Raw genomic sequence first — 16,905 nt, 5'->3', positions numbered from 1 at the left:
GAAAATGGGCAAAAGCTGAGCGAATAAGGCATAGGTGCGCTCACTACTCCAAAAGAAAAGATGTGACAAAACATCATATCTGTCACATAACGTACTAAAGAAGTGCGTCGCGTGACATCCTGACAAACGGCTGCCAATGATTGATATCAGCAGTTATAGAGTCAGAAAATATCGAAGTTTATCTCTCATTCAGTAAACCTATTCAAAGAAGTGGGCAAAAGCTATTAAGCAAATACTAATTCAAACGGCAAGAAATGGCTTATGCAGGTTCATGAAGAAATTTTCTTCCCTCTGTTACTGATTTCCTCTTCCATTCTAACAAAATAGCAAGCGACTTCTTTCATTGCTTGACATTTAAAAGTTAGTTTATTATACCTAGATAGTAAGTAAAAAATCTAATCGGAGAAACTAAATAAAATCATTTGGCTCCAACTTTCTAGCTCGTTCTGAGCTTCCACCGATTCTTTATAAGCCATAACTAAAATTATAAAGAAAAACTTCTCGTTTTGCCTTTGGGCGATTAGCTTAAACAATATACTTAAAATGCATCGTTCTGCTTGTAAAAAATTACACAATTTATCGCATTCAAAATTAAAGGATAAATGTCAGAAAATTAACTAATACCAAGTCTAAACCCTTGCCATTACGGCCAAAATTTGTCATTTTAAGTCCAGATAAACCGAATTCTGATCGGCAGAAACTAACTTTAAGTACCATTGACTGAGTATAAATCCTCGAAAAGTTCATCACAATTTCCATCTGACATAGACTAAGATAATCGAGCAATCGGACAACTGATTATTCTCCAATTCCAATGGAAATTCTCTACACACGCCCATGGCTGTAAGAGCTTTATATAACTCATGAGACTAAACTGATTGAGAAAAAACTCTGGAAAACGTTTTCAAGACGTTTCAACTTCGACGTAAATGTAACGCCCAAATCCTCTCAGTACAAAATACTAAGATTAAAAATAACTTCTCACACAGCTGGTTATGATAATTTTAAGACATCATATGAAAAAAAAAACAAACAAAAACAAACAGTAGTTTAAGAAGGATATCAAAGATTGAGCTCGTAAAAGCAGTTCAGACAAGCAAAAAGGCAACTTTTGAATCAATGGAAATCTGTTCTCTTGTTAAACTTGACTTTGGCCGTCTTTTGGTTCTTCCTGCTTTGAAAAGAAGACTCTTGACAAAGCTTTCATCGGTAGCTTACTGGTTTCTGGTCCAAATATTAGCATTTGTAGGTATCCGAAAACTCCCTGGGATTCCAATGCTCACTTCCTTAACTGAAAAATAAAAGAATCTAAGTTTAGGGAGGATAGTTGAGTTGCCATGAAATGTTTCTTAGCACATGAAACGATACATTGCACAACAGGATTGTTTTAAAAGAAATTTGCTATTTTACTCGTATCATGTTTCCAAAAAAGAATGTTATCATCGTAAATGTGTCCACTTGATTGTACAACATATCAGTTTGCGGAGAGAAAACTGAATTCGTAACCCAAATGAAAGGAAAATAACACGCAAGTATCACTGCTCACATAGGAGAAAAGATTATGATTAAATGTAACTTTGTATTGAATAGAATGTATCAACAGGATTATTACTTGCTGCAGCCTCTAAATCTCCTTGAAATCCAGGCTGACGTCGTCACCAATGAGTACAAATGGTGCCCAGTAAATCACCTCCTTGAACTTTTCGATTTCTCTCATACACTTCATGGCCTGATTGAGAGCTTCACTTGCCTTCTTGCCTTTGGCAAGTGCATCGTAGAAGAAACTCATGAACTCCACGGTTTCCTCGTCGCCAATCGCCCACAATGTTACCACAACAGATCTGGCACCGGCACTCAAAAGTGCACGCGCCATTCCGACCACACCCTCGGCCATGACCTCCCCACAAGCAGTGTGACAGCAGCTAAGTACAACCAGACGTGCTCGCAACCCAGTTTCCATGACATCTTTCATTGTCAGTAGATAGTCTTTCTCTTGCGGCTGAGGGTTATCTCTTGTGGTGTTTGGTGCCAGGATAACTTCTCCAGTTTCCATTTTACCGTGGGCTGCTATGTGAACTAAGGCTACTGATGATATTCGTTTTAACACTTCATCTTTTGTTGCCATTTCTCCAGTGAGATGGGAGACATTGAGGATTCGTCCGATCATCTCCACTTCTTTCCTTGTTCCTGGAAGTTGCGCCAAAAGTCTTTCCTCATAGATGATATGTTTGAAACGTGGGTCGCCGACAAGCAATGCACCAGTCTTCATGTGAAAGTCAGCTGGACAATCATGAATTAGTTGCAAGGTCGTCAGAGAGGGAAGCACACGAATTCTGAAAGAGTCACTTAGATATGATGAGTTGGAGTCCTGCAACGCTGCATAAGGTACAAGGCAAAATGGCCCCTCAGGAACGAACGTGATCTCGTCGTTGCCTTCGATCAGGTCAGCAATAGGAGTAACGATGATGTCATGCAGCTTCTTTAAAGCGCTGGATTGGGAGTGCCTCACATCAACTCGGATCACATCATTGGCCACTTCCTCTTCTGTCGGCGAGTCAAGCGGAGGATTTTCGATGGTTACAGTATCTCTTTTACTGATCTCCTTAAGAGCAGTTTTGTTCAGTACCTGCATGAATACTTTCAATTCATCCTCATACTTGTATTTGTTCACGTGTACTTCTCTCATCTGGATATTATTTTCGCCGAAGCAAACCCAGAAGTAAACGCATGGTCCATTAATAGCTATGAAAACTGTGCTCAATGGAACCCACCTCAGAGAAATGCGGGATGCGCTTGGCGTTAAAGAATCTCCAGGTTGATATTTTGTGACCATGAGATCTCTCAGAGCTTGAGCACGTCCTTTCTCTGTGGCAAGAAGAGCCTTCACAACTTGACCTCGATTGACATTTATACGCCACAAACCTTTGTATACTCCTTGGTACAGATTACGATAAGAAATCTTCCACTGATCGTTGAGTTGAAGACTGGCCCTGATATCATCATACAATTCTACACTCGAGTAATAACAGTCAAAGGCCATCATAAGATTTCCTTGGCACTCAAAAATGATTCCAAGGGAACACAGTGAGCACGCCTCCCCAGTCTTATCTCCCACTTCTTTGGATATTTCTAGGTGACGTTGAAAACACTCAAAAGCTGTTTTCAACTCTCTTTGAGCCCCATGACTCCTGCCGAGAGAGCAATAGCTTTTTCCCTCTCCGGCCTTGTCTCCCACTTCTGTAGCAATTTCTAGATGACGTTGATGGTACTGTATGGCTGTTTTGAACTGGCATAGACCTTGATAAGCGTTGCCGAGATCGCCATAACTTCCTCCCTCTCCGGCCTTGTCTCCCACTTCTTTAGCAATTTCTAGATGACGTTGATGGTACTGGATGGCTCTTTTGAACTGTCTTAGACTGCCATAAGCGTTGCCGAGATTGCCATAACTGGTTCCCTCTCCGGCCTTATCTCCCACTTCTTTAGCAATTTCTAAATCACGTTGATAGTACTGGATGGCTGTTTTGAACTGTCCTAGACCTTGATAAGCGTTGCCGAGATTGCAGTAACTTCTTCCCTCTCCAGCCTTGTCTCCCACTTCTTTAGCAATTTCTAAATGACGTTGATGGTACTGGATGGCTGTTTTGAACTGTCCTAGACCTTGATAAGCGTTGCCGAGATTGCAGTAACTTCGTCCCTCTCCGGCCTTGTCTCCCACTTCTTTAGCAATTTCTAGATGATCTTCATGGTACTGGATGGCTATTTTGAGCTTTCCCAGAGCTTTATAAGCGTTGCCGAGATTGCAGTAACTGGTTCCCTCTCCGGCCTTGGCTCCCACTTCTTTAGCAATTTCTAGATCACGTTGATGGTACTGGATGGCTCTTTTGAACTGTCCTAAACCTTTATAAGCGTTGCCGAGATTACCATAACTTCTTCCCTCTCCGGCCTTGTCTCCCACTTCTTTAGCAATTTCTAGATGACGTTGATGGTACTGAATGGCTATTTTGAACTGTCCTAGACCTTGATAAGCGTTGCCGAGATTGCCATAACTGATTCCCTCTCCGGCCTTGTCTCCCACTTCTTTAGCAATCTCTAGATGACGTTGATGGTACTGGATGGCTGTTTTGAACTGTCCTAGACCTTGATAAGCGTTGCCGAGATTGCCATAACTGATTCCCTCTCCGGCCTTGTCTCCCACTTCTTTAGCAATTTCTAGATGACGTTGATGGTACTGGATGGCTGTTTTGAACTGTCCTAGACCTTTATAAGCGTTGCCGAGATTGCAGTAACTGATTCCCTCTCCGGCCTTGGCTCCCACTTCTTTAGCAATTTCTAGATGACGTTGATGGTACTGGATGGCTGTTTTGAACTGTCCTAGACCTTGATAAGCGTTGCCGAGATTGCCATAACTTTTTCCCTCTCCAGCCTTGTCTCCTACTTCTTTAGCAATTTCTAGATGACGTTCATGGTACTGGATGGCTGTTTTGAACTGTCCTAGACCTTGATAAGTGTTGCCGAGATTGCCATAACTTTTTCCCTCTCCAGCCTTGTCTCCTACTTCTTTAGCAATTTCTAGATGACGTTGATAGTACTTGAAGGCTCTTTTGAACTGTCCTAGACCTTGATAAGCGTTGCCGAGATTGCAGTAACTGGTTCCCTCTCCGGCCTTGTCTCCAACCTCTTTAGCAATTTCTAGATGACGTTGATGGTACTGGATGGCTGTTTTGAACTGTCCTAGACCTTGATAAGCGTTGCCGAGATTGCAGTAACTTCTTCCCTCTCTGGCCTTGTCTCCCACTTCTTTAGTAATTTCTAGATGACGTTGATGGTACTGGATGGCTGTTTTGAACTGTCCTAGACTGTCATAAGCGTTGCCGAGATTGCAGTAACTTCTTCCCTCTCCGGCCTTGTCTCCCACTTCTTTAGCAATTTCTAGATCACGTTGATGGTACTGGATGGCTGTTTTGAACTGTCCTAGACCCCTATAAGCGTTGCCGAGATTGCCATAACTTCCTCCCTCTCCGGCCTTGTCTCCCACTTCTTTAGCAATTTCTAGATGACGTTGATGGTACTGGATGGCTGTTTTGAACTGTCCTAGACCTTGATAAGCGTTGCCGAGATTGCCATAACTTCCTCCCTCTCCGGCCTTGTCTCCCACTTCTTTAGCAATTTCTAGATCACGTTGATGGTACTGGATGGCTTTTTTGAACTGTCCTAGGCTTTGATAAGCGTTACCGAGATTGCAGTAACTTCTCCCCTCTCCGGCCTTGTCTCCCATTTTTTCAGCAATTTCTAGATAAGCGTTACCGAGATTGGAAGAACTGTTTGTTATGACTTTTAGTTCGGCATTAGTTTTCCTTAGTAATTGAAGCAGACGTTTGTTGTCATTTTCAATCTTAAAAGGTGTCAAGGATCGATAAATCATGAGCAGATTTGCGAAAATGCAGTGGAAATGTGTATTTTACAAAAACAGTGAGAGTATTAGACAGAACCTTAAAACTGGAATGATAATTCGAACGTTGGTCATTTTCAGAGATTTGATTTTAAGTTAGTGGAGAGTTTTAACTTGTTCTGAAGCGTATTTATTGGTTTAGGTTCGGTCGTCATGGTGATGCTCGTCTGAGGACAAAAATGAGGGGTATTCAGCCCAGACTCTGGGAATTAATTGATATGGCCTCTTCTTTTGAGTAAAGTTTCGTGGAATAGTCGAAAGAACTCTTTAAGAATATTTTAGCTTCTTTAAACTGCTCAGTGCAGTATAAAAGAACATTGCTTCCATTATGTGCTGAAGAATCTCTCCGGAAAGTATTGATTTCACTTGAAATATTACTCGCATTGCATCTCGAATCACGTTTGAAACATTCGTTAAAGGATACTGCCAATCCCATATGCAACCAGCTCCTTGCTTCTTTATACAAGCAAAGTTCGGCACAAGCTCTGGCTCCTGAAAAGGAGAGAATAATTGGTGGTACGAAGTAACTCATCACTGTTAAAGTATAAACGTACTGACAAAATGGACTTAATTTCCCATTTGACCGGGAACAAAAATTGTGATAATGAAGGATATTTGAACTCGTGAGAGAACTGAAAATAAACAATAAGGAGCTAATGGAAAGCAGCTACCAATTAAGCTTCAATTGATGATGATAACGATAAATGTATCTCGCGCATTCTTCATTTTAATGTGCTATTATGCGCTTTTCAGCACTTTTCGGGGAAGTTTTCGGGTAAACTTCATTGAGTGGTTTACAACTTTTGAAAGGGAATTTTTCAGGTGCCTCCTTGAGTTACAGAGAAGATGCAAGAAACAAGGGTTACGGTTTTCCGTTCTTATCCGGGACTAGAATATCAAACCATTTGCAGATGTCACAGCCTAGGCGGCAGCACATTGTCCTAAGATATTTTAAGACTCAGGGAGATGGTCCGGTCTAGGGCTTGAACCCTCGACCTCCGGCGCTCTACAACGTGAACTAAACAGGCGGCGATATTTGAGAGCTTATTGACATTTTTCTTATCCTTTTTACCCACATCACAGACATCGACACACCAGATACAATTGACACTTGGGTCGCAGTTACCTGCCACACACCACACAATCTTCTTTTGACGAAATCAGAGAATAGAATGTTGATGGATTATGTCTGAAAAACCCACCTTTCTTAATAGCCTTGATTAAAGTGGGTTCCAATTGAACGGCAACTGTTGCATCATCGAGACATTCCACGTAGTTTGCTATGAGATTCAGGAAATAAGGTTTAAAAAAGTGGTCATCATATGGAATTGTAACAAAGAAGCCTTAAAAAATTACAATTGCTTAAAATGTAACGAGGATCATCCCTTTGCTTAATTTTCATCCACCACAGGGCGATTTATGTTTTTACGCTACTTTTCTACATTTGCTCAATTTTTCCTTTTCTTGATGCAGATTGTGTATTTCGTTATCTTGTAACGCTGCACGGCAGATTTATATGTTTACATATAAAGTTGTTACCCAAACGGAAATGAGCTGTTGCCCTGTTGCTGTAAAGCTTGGCGTTCAGCCGTTTATCTTTGCAGTTCACTTGAAGTCCTTCCGTGTAGGAGTTTATCGCGTTATTAGCTTCTCCTTGTCTGTATTCTTTGTTACCTTTCTCCAGACTTACTTTCGCTATTTCTGAAAACACAACGTTTTAGTGTTAATGATTTAGTAATGAGTGATACGACCCTTGACGGATGATGCCAACTTTATATATCCAAACTAGCCTTAAGTTAAAGGAGCTTAGAGCTATGAGAAAAAACAACCAGAAAAGTTTAATATCTGTACATTTTGTTTGTGTGCAAGCTACTGGGAGTCAGGGCTGTAGCTTGGCTATTCATATCAAACTCATGGGGTACAAATAGTCTTAACATGAATGTAGTGACCACGCCCACTTCAACACCCCACTCAAATCGAGTGAAATTTTCGAATGTTTTACCATCGTGCGGATTCTCTACGGAAAAAGCACTTAATTTACCTCTGAAATATTAAACTATAATATTGTGGCTTTCTATTTCGCTAATTTTCTAACTTGAAGGTAAAGTTTTTCCCTCGTCACTTTTACCTTTACTCCGAGCGGTTGCGTGTAATTAACAATGCGTTTTTGATCAAAACGCGACCGAGCGAAGGGTCTCGGGCGATATCTCTTTTACGCAGGCGCAAATTAAAAATGTACCGCCAGAACCAAAAAGAGGAACAAATTTCCTTTGTTTTGATATGTAAAGTGTCGAACAAAAAGCAGATTTACCTTCGTCAAATGGCGTTTCAAAACAGTTGTATCTTCCTCCTTTTGATTTTTCCTGTTTTGTAAGCGTGAAAGCAGTAGGAGAGGGATCGGGAAACTCAGAAAGCGCTTCGGGAATTAATCTGCCATCGTTTACTTACAAGATAAACAAGTAAGATTTGTGAAGTTCGTCGAAGTATGAAGTCTAAATAAATGCCTTTTTAAAGCTTGTTTGCTGGATTTTTCGTAAACTTCCCTGATTAATTTTTCGTTTCAGCTTACTAGTCTATACTATTTCAAAGCAATGTCAAGACGAAGACGGAGAACCATGAGTCGGTCCTTTCAACAATCGTGAACAAAGTGTTTGAGCAATCATGTACACGAGGTGTAATAATCTATAGCCGCATATCAGAAGTCTTCAGAAAGACAGTATTCTGTCTTCAGAAAGCTGTCAAGAAAGCTAATAATCGTGGCGGAAGGCAATTAAACGGGCTCTCGGTATCGATTTATTTTATCATATCGATCTCAATATCATACAGTTTTGAATCTTTCTTCCGTGGATTCGCCTTTCTAACGAGGGTGTATGTTGAGAATTCATTGCAAAATCGCTTTGTTTTTTTAATTTCCCTCCTTGACCTGTCCGCCATTTTGAAAATTCGTAACGGAGCGCATGCGCATTACGTGGGGTAAGTGGTTGCGTACACCTGGAACCGAGAAAAACAAATGTTCGTCGCACTGGGGAAAGAGTTTGATATGCCACAAGTTTATCAATTTACATTAGGTCGAGAGGCTTTCCAAACTCCTTTTAAACCTGGCTTACGTTTTCCAAAATATCGAAAGATTCACCGGAATATCCTATCTTAACTCAACTTTGTTTACAATCGCCCTTCACGAGAGTTTATCTGTGCATTTTGTCTAATCAGTTTACATTTAAAGGTCGAGAGACTTTCCAATGTCCCTTATACACCTGAATTACGTTTTCTAAAATTTCATGTTAGAATATAAAACCCCATAAGTTATTGCATAAAGCAAAGCAAAGCCAGGACCGAAAAAGGTAAAAACTTGTGAATGTTCTGATAACGAAATAAAAGAACATCGTACTGAGAGTCTGAGAGTGACAAGAGTTCGTGGTTTAACCATCGTTCAGAAAATTGCGCTGGAAAAAAAGGTTTTTTTGTTTTTGTCTTTTTCTTTTTATCACTTGGTTTTTCTCATACACGTAATTGTCTATTGAGAACATACTCGAAGAGGCTAACTGCAGAAATTTGATTGGGAAAGTATCACTTTCCCGCGAAGTGCCATTTTGCCTGTTGTGAAAGTCAGCGGTTCCACATTTTGTTGGCTGGTGGTTTACAGCGTGGGCCTGGTGTTGACATAATTGTCTAAAGGGGCGTGAAATATTTAGAAGACCAAAACAGGCGATACGGCCGAGACAAAATGCCTCCTCTTCTTTTACCGGTAACAAAGTCTGAAATTTGAAGAAACAATCCTTTGCTGTTTCACGAACTTATTCATAGAACATACGCAAATTTTGATGTAAATGTGGAAAAAACTTCATTGGGCCTTCTTTCAAAAATGTTTTCTCACCTCTTAAAAGGTCATCGTCTACATCCAGTTCAGCGTCACTTGACGTAACTTGACTTTCCTCTGTCGCTGAAATTACCATGAAGATATTTCGACTTTGTTAGTGATTACAACTATGTGCAATTACAACTAGCGTTCTAATACTGGCGTATTTGGTGGATTCCTAAAACCTTCAAGTCGAAGTGACCCAAAAAATTGTACACCAGAATTAAGGTAAACTTAATCAACAAACAGTATAAAATTACCATAAAGAAGTCTTTCCTTGTTGCCTTTTCTTACCTGTAGCTGGAAACTCAATTTTCACCTCCAGTTCTTCTCCCGTTGTTGGGAGGCTGCTTTCTGCCATAGCTAGAAATAAAATTGAATCGATTGCACTGCGCTACATCGTTAAAATAAAAAAGAGGAGACTCAAATGAAAGTAACCTAAAGAAAACGTTGTATACTTAATCATAGAGGATGAATGAGAATCTCAAAGTTTCCTCCGTCACGCTATTGTGGTTGTGTGACATCTCCAGTCAAGTTCAGCGGGTTACGTGTCATGTTTGTATTTTTCATTCGTTTGTTTGTTTGCTTGTTTGCTTTTTAGTCTTTTCTAATGAACGTCGCTCAAGGCTGTCCCTTATCAAAATGCGTGAGTTGCAATAAACAACCCAATCGAACCCGGTAGGCATGGATAAACACAGATAAAATGTTATGCAATAAAAGACCCTTTCTCTCATTCCTTCATTTTATCGCGTGTGGGGCTGAGAGAATTCGCGAAACTTATTCAAGCTCGATACACACCTGCGAGGGTGTGCGTAACCGTCACGAATTCTAGCAATGCCCCGCAAGCCTATTGCGTAACGCGTAATAAAACACGTTTATCGACCCGTGGTAGCGAGTGTAAGATCTCTGTTCTTCTTCAAAGCGCTAGCGCATGTGTAAAATTTCCCTCAAAGCTATCGAAAATTGCTGGACAAAGGTTCTTTAACAAATTCATAGGTTCTAGTAAATAAAATATTCCAATCATTTTTTTTTTTGAAGGAACCAGGAAATTTTGAACAACCGGAAGTAGCTGGCTCTTTACCAAATTATATTGGGGAAGGACCCGATTTTTTCATTTCGAATTCAGAAAAGGCACTGAATACGAGATTATTCTGAGGGACTGGAGAAGATGGCACTGGGAAATTACCTTTTCATCAAAACTCTTGTTATAAAGAAGCTTAATCTACATCAAATTGAAAGCCAAGCGCAACACGCAGACTCCTGCATAGCTTAATCTTGTAGGCCATCGAATGAACTCACTGCCAGGCCAAATGAGCATTTGGCAGAGGAAGTAGACTGAAAGCGAAATGAAACTAAAAAAAAACATTTCGATATCGCAAAGAAAAAGAGAACTTTAAATTTATTTGTGAACGAATTGCTGATCAAAAGAGAATCTTCTGCAATATAGTAGTGATTGGGAAATTTAGGAAATTTTGGTGAAGCTGCTGAGGTGGTCTTGCCCTACAGAACAGGATTCTGCTCCAATATCAGCATTTACTGAACTCACAGTTTTATCTTCCAGCGCACGATGTAAACACTTAAACATTATGCCCATTTAGTCCGTCATTGCGCGAAAAGGTATATCTACTAAAACCGAACTCTGACAGATAACCAGTCAGAAATTATACTACTAACCACCTTGTAGATACGTAGTTCGAACATTTGAAGACAAAAATTTATACGCCGTCGACGATTACCGAATCAAGTTTCGCGAGGAGGTGGATTGATGTTCCAAAACGTTTAAAAAACCAGAATAATTAATCGTGTCGTTGACGAGGTTTCGTTTTCATTCGTGATCAAGAAATCGTAACCATCGTGGTTCTGGGGTTGAAATTTTCACTTTTGTAGACACATTTACCCAGTTTTTCTGCTATTTATAGGTGGGACCCGCGAGCGAGCGGGAAACCTGTGCTCTGATCGGCTACCCAAGAAAAGTGTTCTCTTTCGATTCCCACTTTGAATCCCCACAAAACGATAAAAGAAATGCTTGTAGCCTGTTGAGTACCTCGTATAATGTCGTAACTAAACGGTATATTTTTGTCACATGAATAAAAGCTTTTCCAGCACTTTTGGCTAAAACAGAGGTCACAAATTCGTCCTTAATGAAAACAAAACAAACAAAATGACAACGAGACTAGCAGATTCATTTGGTAATTCCATGGTGCATGAAAATATTTTGTTATCATGTAATATATCCTTTGATCCTTTGCTGACGAAGCCTTCTTCTCGGTCCTCAAAATGTAGTGAGAGAAATTTGCCGATGTACAGCCTTCTTAAAGGGCATGTAAACCCAAAAATACATGTTTTTCTCATACTATGTAAAAAGTGGCGTAGAGAACGAATCTGAAATTCGTTTTGTCCAATTCGACTTATTTTAGGAGAAAATCGGCATTTTCGCTTGAAATTCCATTGCCGGTAAAAACAATAGCGAGAATCGTGACGTAAGCGGTGGAACTAAAATATTGCGCAACACATATTCCCTAGTAGAACTGGTGTGGTAGCTCGTATAAGTTGCGGTAGTTCGAAGATGTTTTTCAGAAGATAGCGACTCGAATGCCCTAAGCTTAGTATATGACGGCGATGGGGATGATCTAGAATCTTTAGGAGAGTCTGGGCCACGTCCTTAACAATACGAGCTGCGTAGGGTTCACCGAAGCGATCCGCACGAACACAGAGATGACAGTGATGCGACCTCCTCGGAAACTCAGACTGGTTTCTAATTTACTGTGTGATTTACTTGTATTTGATATAAAAATCCAATAAAGCAAGGGCACAATCTAAAAGAATGCAACAGAAATTTTTTAAACCCGCTGAGCTTCCGAGGGTGTTTTATATAAAATTGTCAAAGGTGCGAGTGTGGAACTTGTCAACCAATGCCGACAACTCGTGAAAGTGTTTCTTGTTCGGAAATCGGGCAATTGTGGCAAAAAGTAGAGGAGCGAGGGTCTGAAACCCAGATAAGTTGTATCACTGAGTATCCAGGTTTTAGTCAATTTGCCTCGATTTCTGGGTGCTGGAGACGGCCTATTACGCGTACAGACAGCAGTAAGGCACAGAGAATCACACCGGAAACGAGTAAGCTAAATGTTTTCCGTTTCATCTGTTTTGTTACATTTTGAGATCGATTTGCTTGAGTTGTTTCTGTCATTGATTTAATAATACAGTACTACAGCTAGCTGTTTATAGTTCCGAATAATTTGCTTCTGGTAGGGCCTGAATTGTCGGTACAACACCAGGAAGAAAAATGACTGCTACAAACAACAGAATGTTCGAACGGCTCGACGAAATCGGCTATTTTCATTTGAACAAGTTTCACAAATTGTAGCTTCGAATTTGCGTCATATGGAAATATTTGCGTTGTATGCCGTTTTGTTTGAATCAGTACAAAACTGGACGACACAACGCTTTACCATTATGAAAAAACTGAGTATATTGAAGCAAACTGTGCGCGTAATGAGCACGTGACAAAGCTAGATAACGTGCTTTGCATACACCTTTTGCTGTTCATTTACGCAAAATGTACATTCATTTACGTCAACAGTTGAAACTATACGACAAATATACATTCCTTAGTACTTCAATGAAATTCATGAACGCGAACGAACTTTCAATAACGCTATTTGCATTAGTATTGAATGTCTCTAATACGCAATTGATTGTCATAATATGCAATTGATTTTCTATTGGTGTTACTGATCAACCATTACGCGAGATTGAAAGTATATTTAAAGGGATAAGTTTCTAAAGAAACTGTGGTGCTGCGTCGGTGGGAGAGTATAGCAGGTAATTTAGTGTTAACAACTGGGTTGAAAACGTAAATTAGCCACCGTAAAGGGTAAAAAAGCTGACGTTTCGAGCGTTAGCCCTTCGTCAGAATGTTACGGTGGCTAATTTACGTTTTCAACCCAGTTTTTAACACTAAATTACCTGAAAGTATATTTGTTCTGTTTGATTGTTCAAAGGTGCATTATTCATCTTTTGATGCTATGGAATGCTAATACATATAGAAATAGCGTTATTGAAAGTTCGTTCGCGTTCATGAATTTCATGGAAGTGCTAGTGAATGTATATTTGCCGTATAGTTTCAACTGCTGACGTTAATGAATGTACATTTTGCGTAAATGAACAGCAAAAGGTGTATGTAAAGCACGTTATCTAGCTTTGTCACATGCTCATTACGCGCTTCTGCCGCATAATTGTCATGTATATTTAAACCTTTAACTCCCGTGATCTAATTGTTAATTCTTCCCTCCAGCTGCGACATGTTTCCTTTCAAATTAGGTACGGAAATTTGGTGTTAGTTCATAGATAACGAATTCTACCTGATAAAACTTTGAGTATTCTTATTACCTGTTTGCTGGATAAGGTATTAATATTACAGGGATAAGTTACACGTTATATCACTTCTAGGAGTTTAAGGCTTCAGGAAATTACATCGCGCGCAAACTATTTAACCACGAGGCAAATGAGAGAAGCCAATGAAATTTATAATTGTACGCAAGGGAAATGTTTTTACGCCTGACAACAATAACCCGAGAAAATTCGACTGAAATTAAACTTAATTGTTGTCAGCCGTAAGAAAATTAAGATTACGATCTTTCATGGTAAATAACATTAGCTCTTGTTGCAGAATGAAAATTGATTTGTACCTGTTAAATTGTCGTCCTCTGAATCCCTCTGTTCTCAAAACGATGTCATTTGTTAATTCTACATGCCTGAAAATATTAAGAATAATACTTTGCTTTACAACAATTTTAATAAATAAATGAAGGTTACATATTCACGAGTCTAAAAGATCTAACCTCGTCTAATTCCCAGTTTCGTGATCAAAATTGCTGTTCTTCTTAGTTATTGTGCTTGTTTTTTTGTTTGTTTTATTCTTGTACGATTATTATTTCTTTTCATGTTTCTGCCTGACTATTAATTGATTCAGTTTGTAATTTAATGCAGCTCTTTCTCTTTTAGTGCGAAATACTCGCAATCCGCAAAATCCCTTTTCTCTTCAGAGCAGGAAATGTTACATCCTCCCATAACTGAATCGATAAGGATGAATTCACACCGTGAGTTATATTGTACCACTGCAATTTCTCTTCAAATTATCAACTCGATATATCCCTCGTTCAATGCGCTCTCTCGTGAGATATCGAGAATCGTAATCCCATATGTACAAGCAGCCATGTATTATTTTGTTTATTATATAAACACCATAGGCATTTACAGACAACTTGAAAGGCGACTTTATTAAGGAATGAGAATTTGCCATTCATTCACCAACCTAATAAAGCGGTGCGAAAAGCGGGTGACGTCCCGTAGCTGATTGGCGATACCAATCAGCGTATTTTATATGATAAACATTTGTTTTTGGTCATCTTCCCTTTAGCGTTACAGTTCTCTCAAATTTTCATTTTCCACTTTCACCGTGACAACGTTTCTAAAAATAATAACGGTGAACTTGTTTTTACTGAAAACAACTCCCGCCAATTCTGCACTAAATATTTTTGCAGTCAAAAGCGTAAGTGTCCAGTGAAATTTAGTGGCGCTCTGGATCTCATTCCGATACAATCAGTTTTTGAATAATAAAATCTGTTCCTTCCTAATATGAAAACGATGCTGATTCACAAAATCAAGATGGGTTTGTTCGTATGTAGTCGAGTCCCGAACAAGTTGAAATGGGCATTCATCCCTCAGTTGTTTTCATTCATTGGCTTTCTCTCACATGTAAAGAAAATTTAGTGTTACATCAAGATACTTCGCTATAAGCCATAACTTTCTCTGCCCTCAATGAACACTAATTTATCTGCTTATTGTTGCGTTGATATCTACGTATACTTTGTAATAACAAGTTGCACATATTCATCACCGGAGGGAGATATACTAAGCTAAAGAAATCACATCAATAATATGTATTCTTTATGTATATTTTTTTCCAATTTTCATGTCTTTCGATTATAATATGCTACATATTTCTTCATTAGCTTTCCTCACCTGAAGAGTACTTGCAATAAATTTAACTCCAATAAAGTTCTTTTCCAAGAAAAATACTTGACTTCTCGTTGTATCTAAAGAAAAGCATATTTAAATCGTTTCGCGTGCTATAAAGAATTAAAGCGAATACCATAAGTACTCTTCTTAAAGAAATATCCGAGGAAGATATTCAAAATTTCTTAAACCTATGTACTCCATGCATCTTTGAGCGCAGAAACCCTCAGTGTATCTTGCAGGAATTTTATGAATAAATTGTTATTGAACCAGTTGTCTTTAAGTTGGAGGAGAAATCTGAGGCCCTAGCTCTCTGTCTCTTTGAGTTCCAGAATTGTCTGCTGAGTTTGGATGCAGTAAGCAAGGCCATAAATAATTGTATAATAGTTCCTACAGACATGTGACGCACTTGATACTTGAATCAGAAATGCCGCAGCTTCGTAAATCCCTCATGCGAAGATAAATTACTTACATGTCAGCATTGATATTTAATCTGTCGTTTAACCTGATCTGACGGAGAGGGTTTTTTTTTTCGGTCGTTGGTTTAAAATGATTTTTTTCCTGTCACGAAAGAGCTTGAAATTTCCTTTCTATAATTATGTATTTTAAGACATGAAACTTTCGACATTTATGATTTAGGCAGTATGCAGTACGATCCTTTATGTATCCACTGTATGCCATGGCTCATTAACGAGAAATCTATAGCAATATGTGAGAACTTCAAATCGTAAAATCCGACGGTCTAAGATTCGATCCTGCGTTCGTGACGAGTAAATAAGATCGACATTTCTTTCATTCTAGGGTCTCATGTCTCAAATTATTTCTATTTGTTTCTTTAGTCAATACCCGTTTATCTCATTCACCGCATTAGGTCGCTATTAACTAATTCTGTCCTCACCTTAACTCCTGTGAAAATGTGATTTGCCCCACAAGTGTGTAACAAAACGGTGCTCTTGGTAACACCAGCAGTATTGAAGAAGCTGAATATGAGCTCATCGAACTCGAAACTGAAAATCGTGTATCATTGTTTATTTCGTGATCCATGATTCTATTTTGTATCTATACTGATATTCTTCCGTTTTAGGCTTGCTTTACCATCATTGTTATTCCTGACAGGAATAATCGTGATGGTAAAGCAAGCCTAAAACAGCAGAAAACGCCGCAAACTACAACAGCCACACAGGATATGAGTAAGCGTTATTGATTTTACGTATAAAATATTCATATTTCGAAATATTTATCGTTGTAAATCGACCATATTTCGTTCCCCAAATTTTCAACGGTTCCTTTAGTGACTTAACACCAAGTCACACAACGCGTGACGCGTTCATGAATTAATCGTTGGCTCTTTCTCGAGACGTGAGCTTGGGCCGCCCGTGGTGGGGGAGGTATAGAATTTGAGAAAAAGAAAAGGAATAAGATTCGCGCGCTTCGAGAAAGGTGGTGCGGTGGATTAAAGCTCTCATTTAGGTTATATTTTGTCAACAAATTAAACATTCCCATCCATAACGATCCAAACTGGCACAGAGATGACATCCCAACACTTTAATGCGAGCTGTGTTGAAATATATTACTGAAATGG

The 16,905-nt window shown here is 39.2% G+C and overlaps 1 protein-coding gene across 1 annotated transcript; it reads right to left on the bottom strand.

The window, feature by feature from the left end:
• Positions 1-1,091: 1,091 nt before the first annotated feature.
• LOC131795741 (tetratricopeptide repeat protein 28-like) lies at positions 1,092-7,132 on the bottom strand. The gene is made up of 6 exons (XM_066170339.1): positions 6,989-7,132; positions 6,652-6,729; positions 5,874-5,941; positions 3,224-5,392; positions 1,613-3,103; positions 1,092-1,291 (listed from the first exon to the last, which is right to left on the bottom strand). The coding sequence occupies exons 3-5, from the start codon at positions 5,883-5,885 to the stop codon at positions 1,625-1,627; spliced, it is 3,660 nt and encodes a 1,219-aa protein (XP_066026436.1). The 5' UTR covers positions 5,886-5,941; positions 6,652-6,729; positions 6,989-7,132; the 3' UTR covers positions 1,092-1,291; positions 1,613-1,624.
• Positions 7,133-16,905: the final 9,773 nt, after the last annotated feature.

Source organism: Pocillopora verrucosa, chromosome 7, assembly GCF_036669915.1.
Source record: "Pocillopora verrucosa isolate sample1 chromosome 7, ASM3666991v2, whole genome shotgun sequence".
In the NCBI taxonomy this organism is placed as follows: domain Eukaryota; kingdom Metazoa; phylum Cnidaria; class Anthozoa; order Scleractinia; family Pocilloporidae; genus Pocillopora; species Pocillopora verrucosa.
This window is presented reverse-complemented; position numbering and strand designations above follow the sequence as displayed.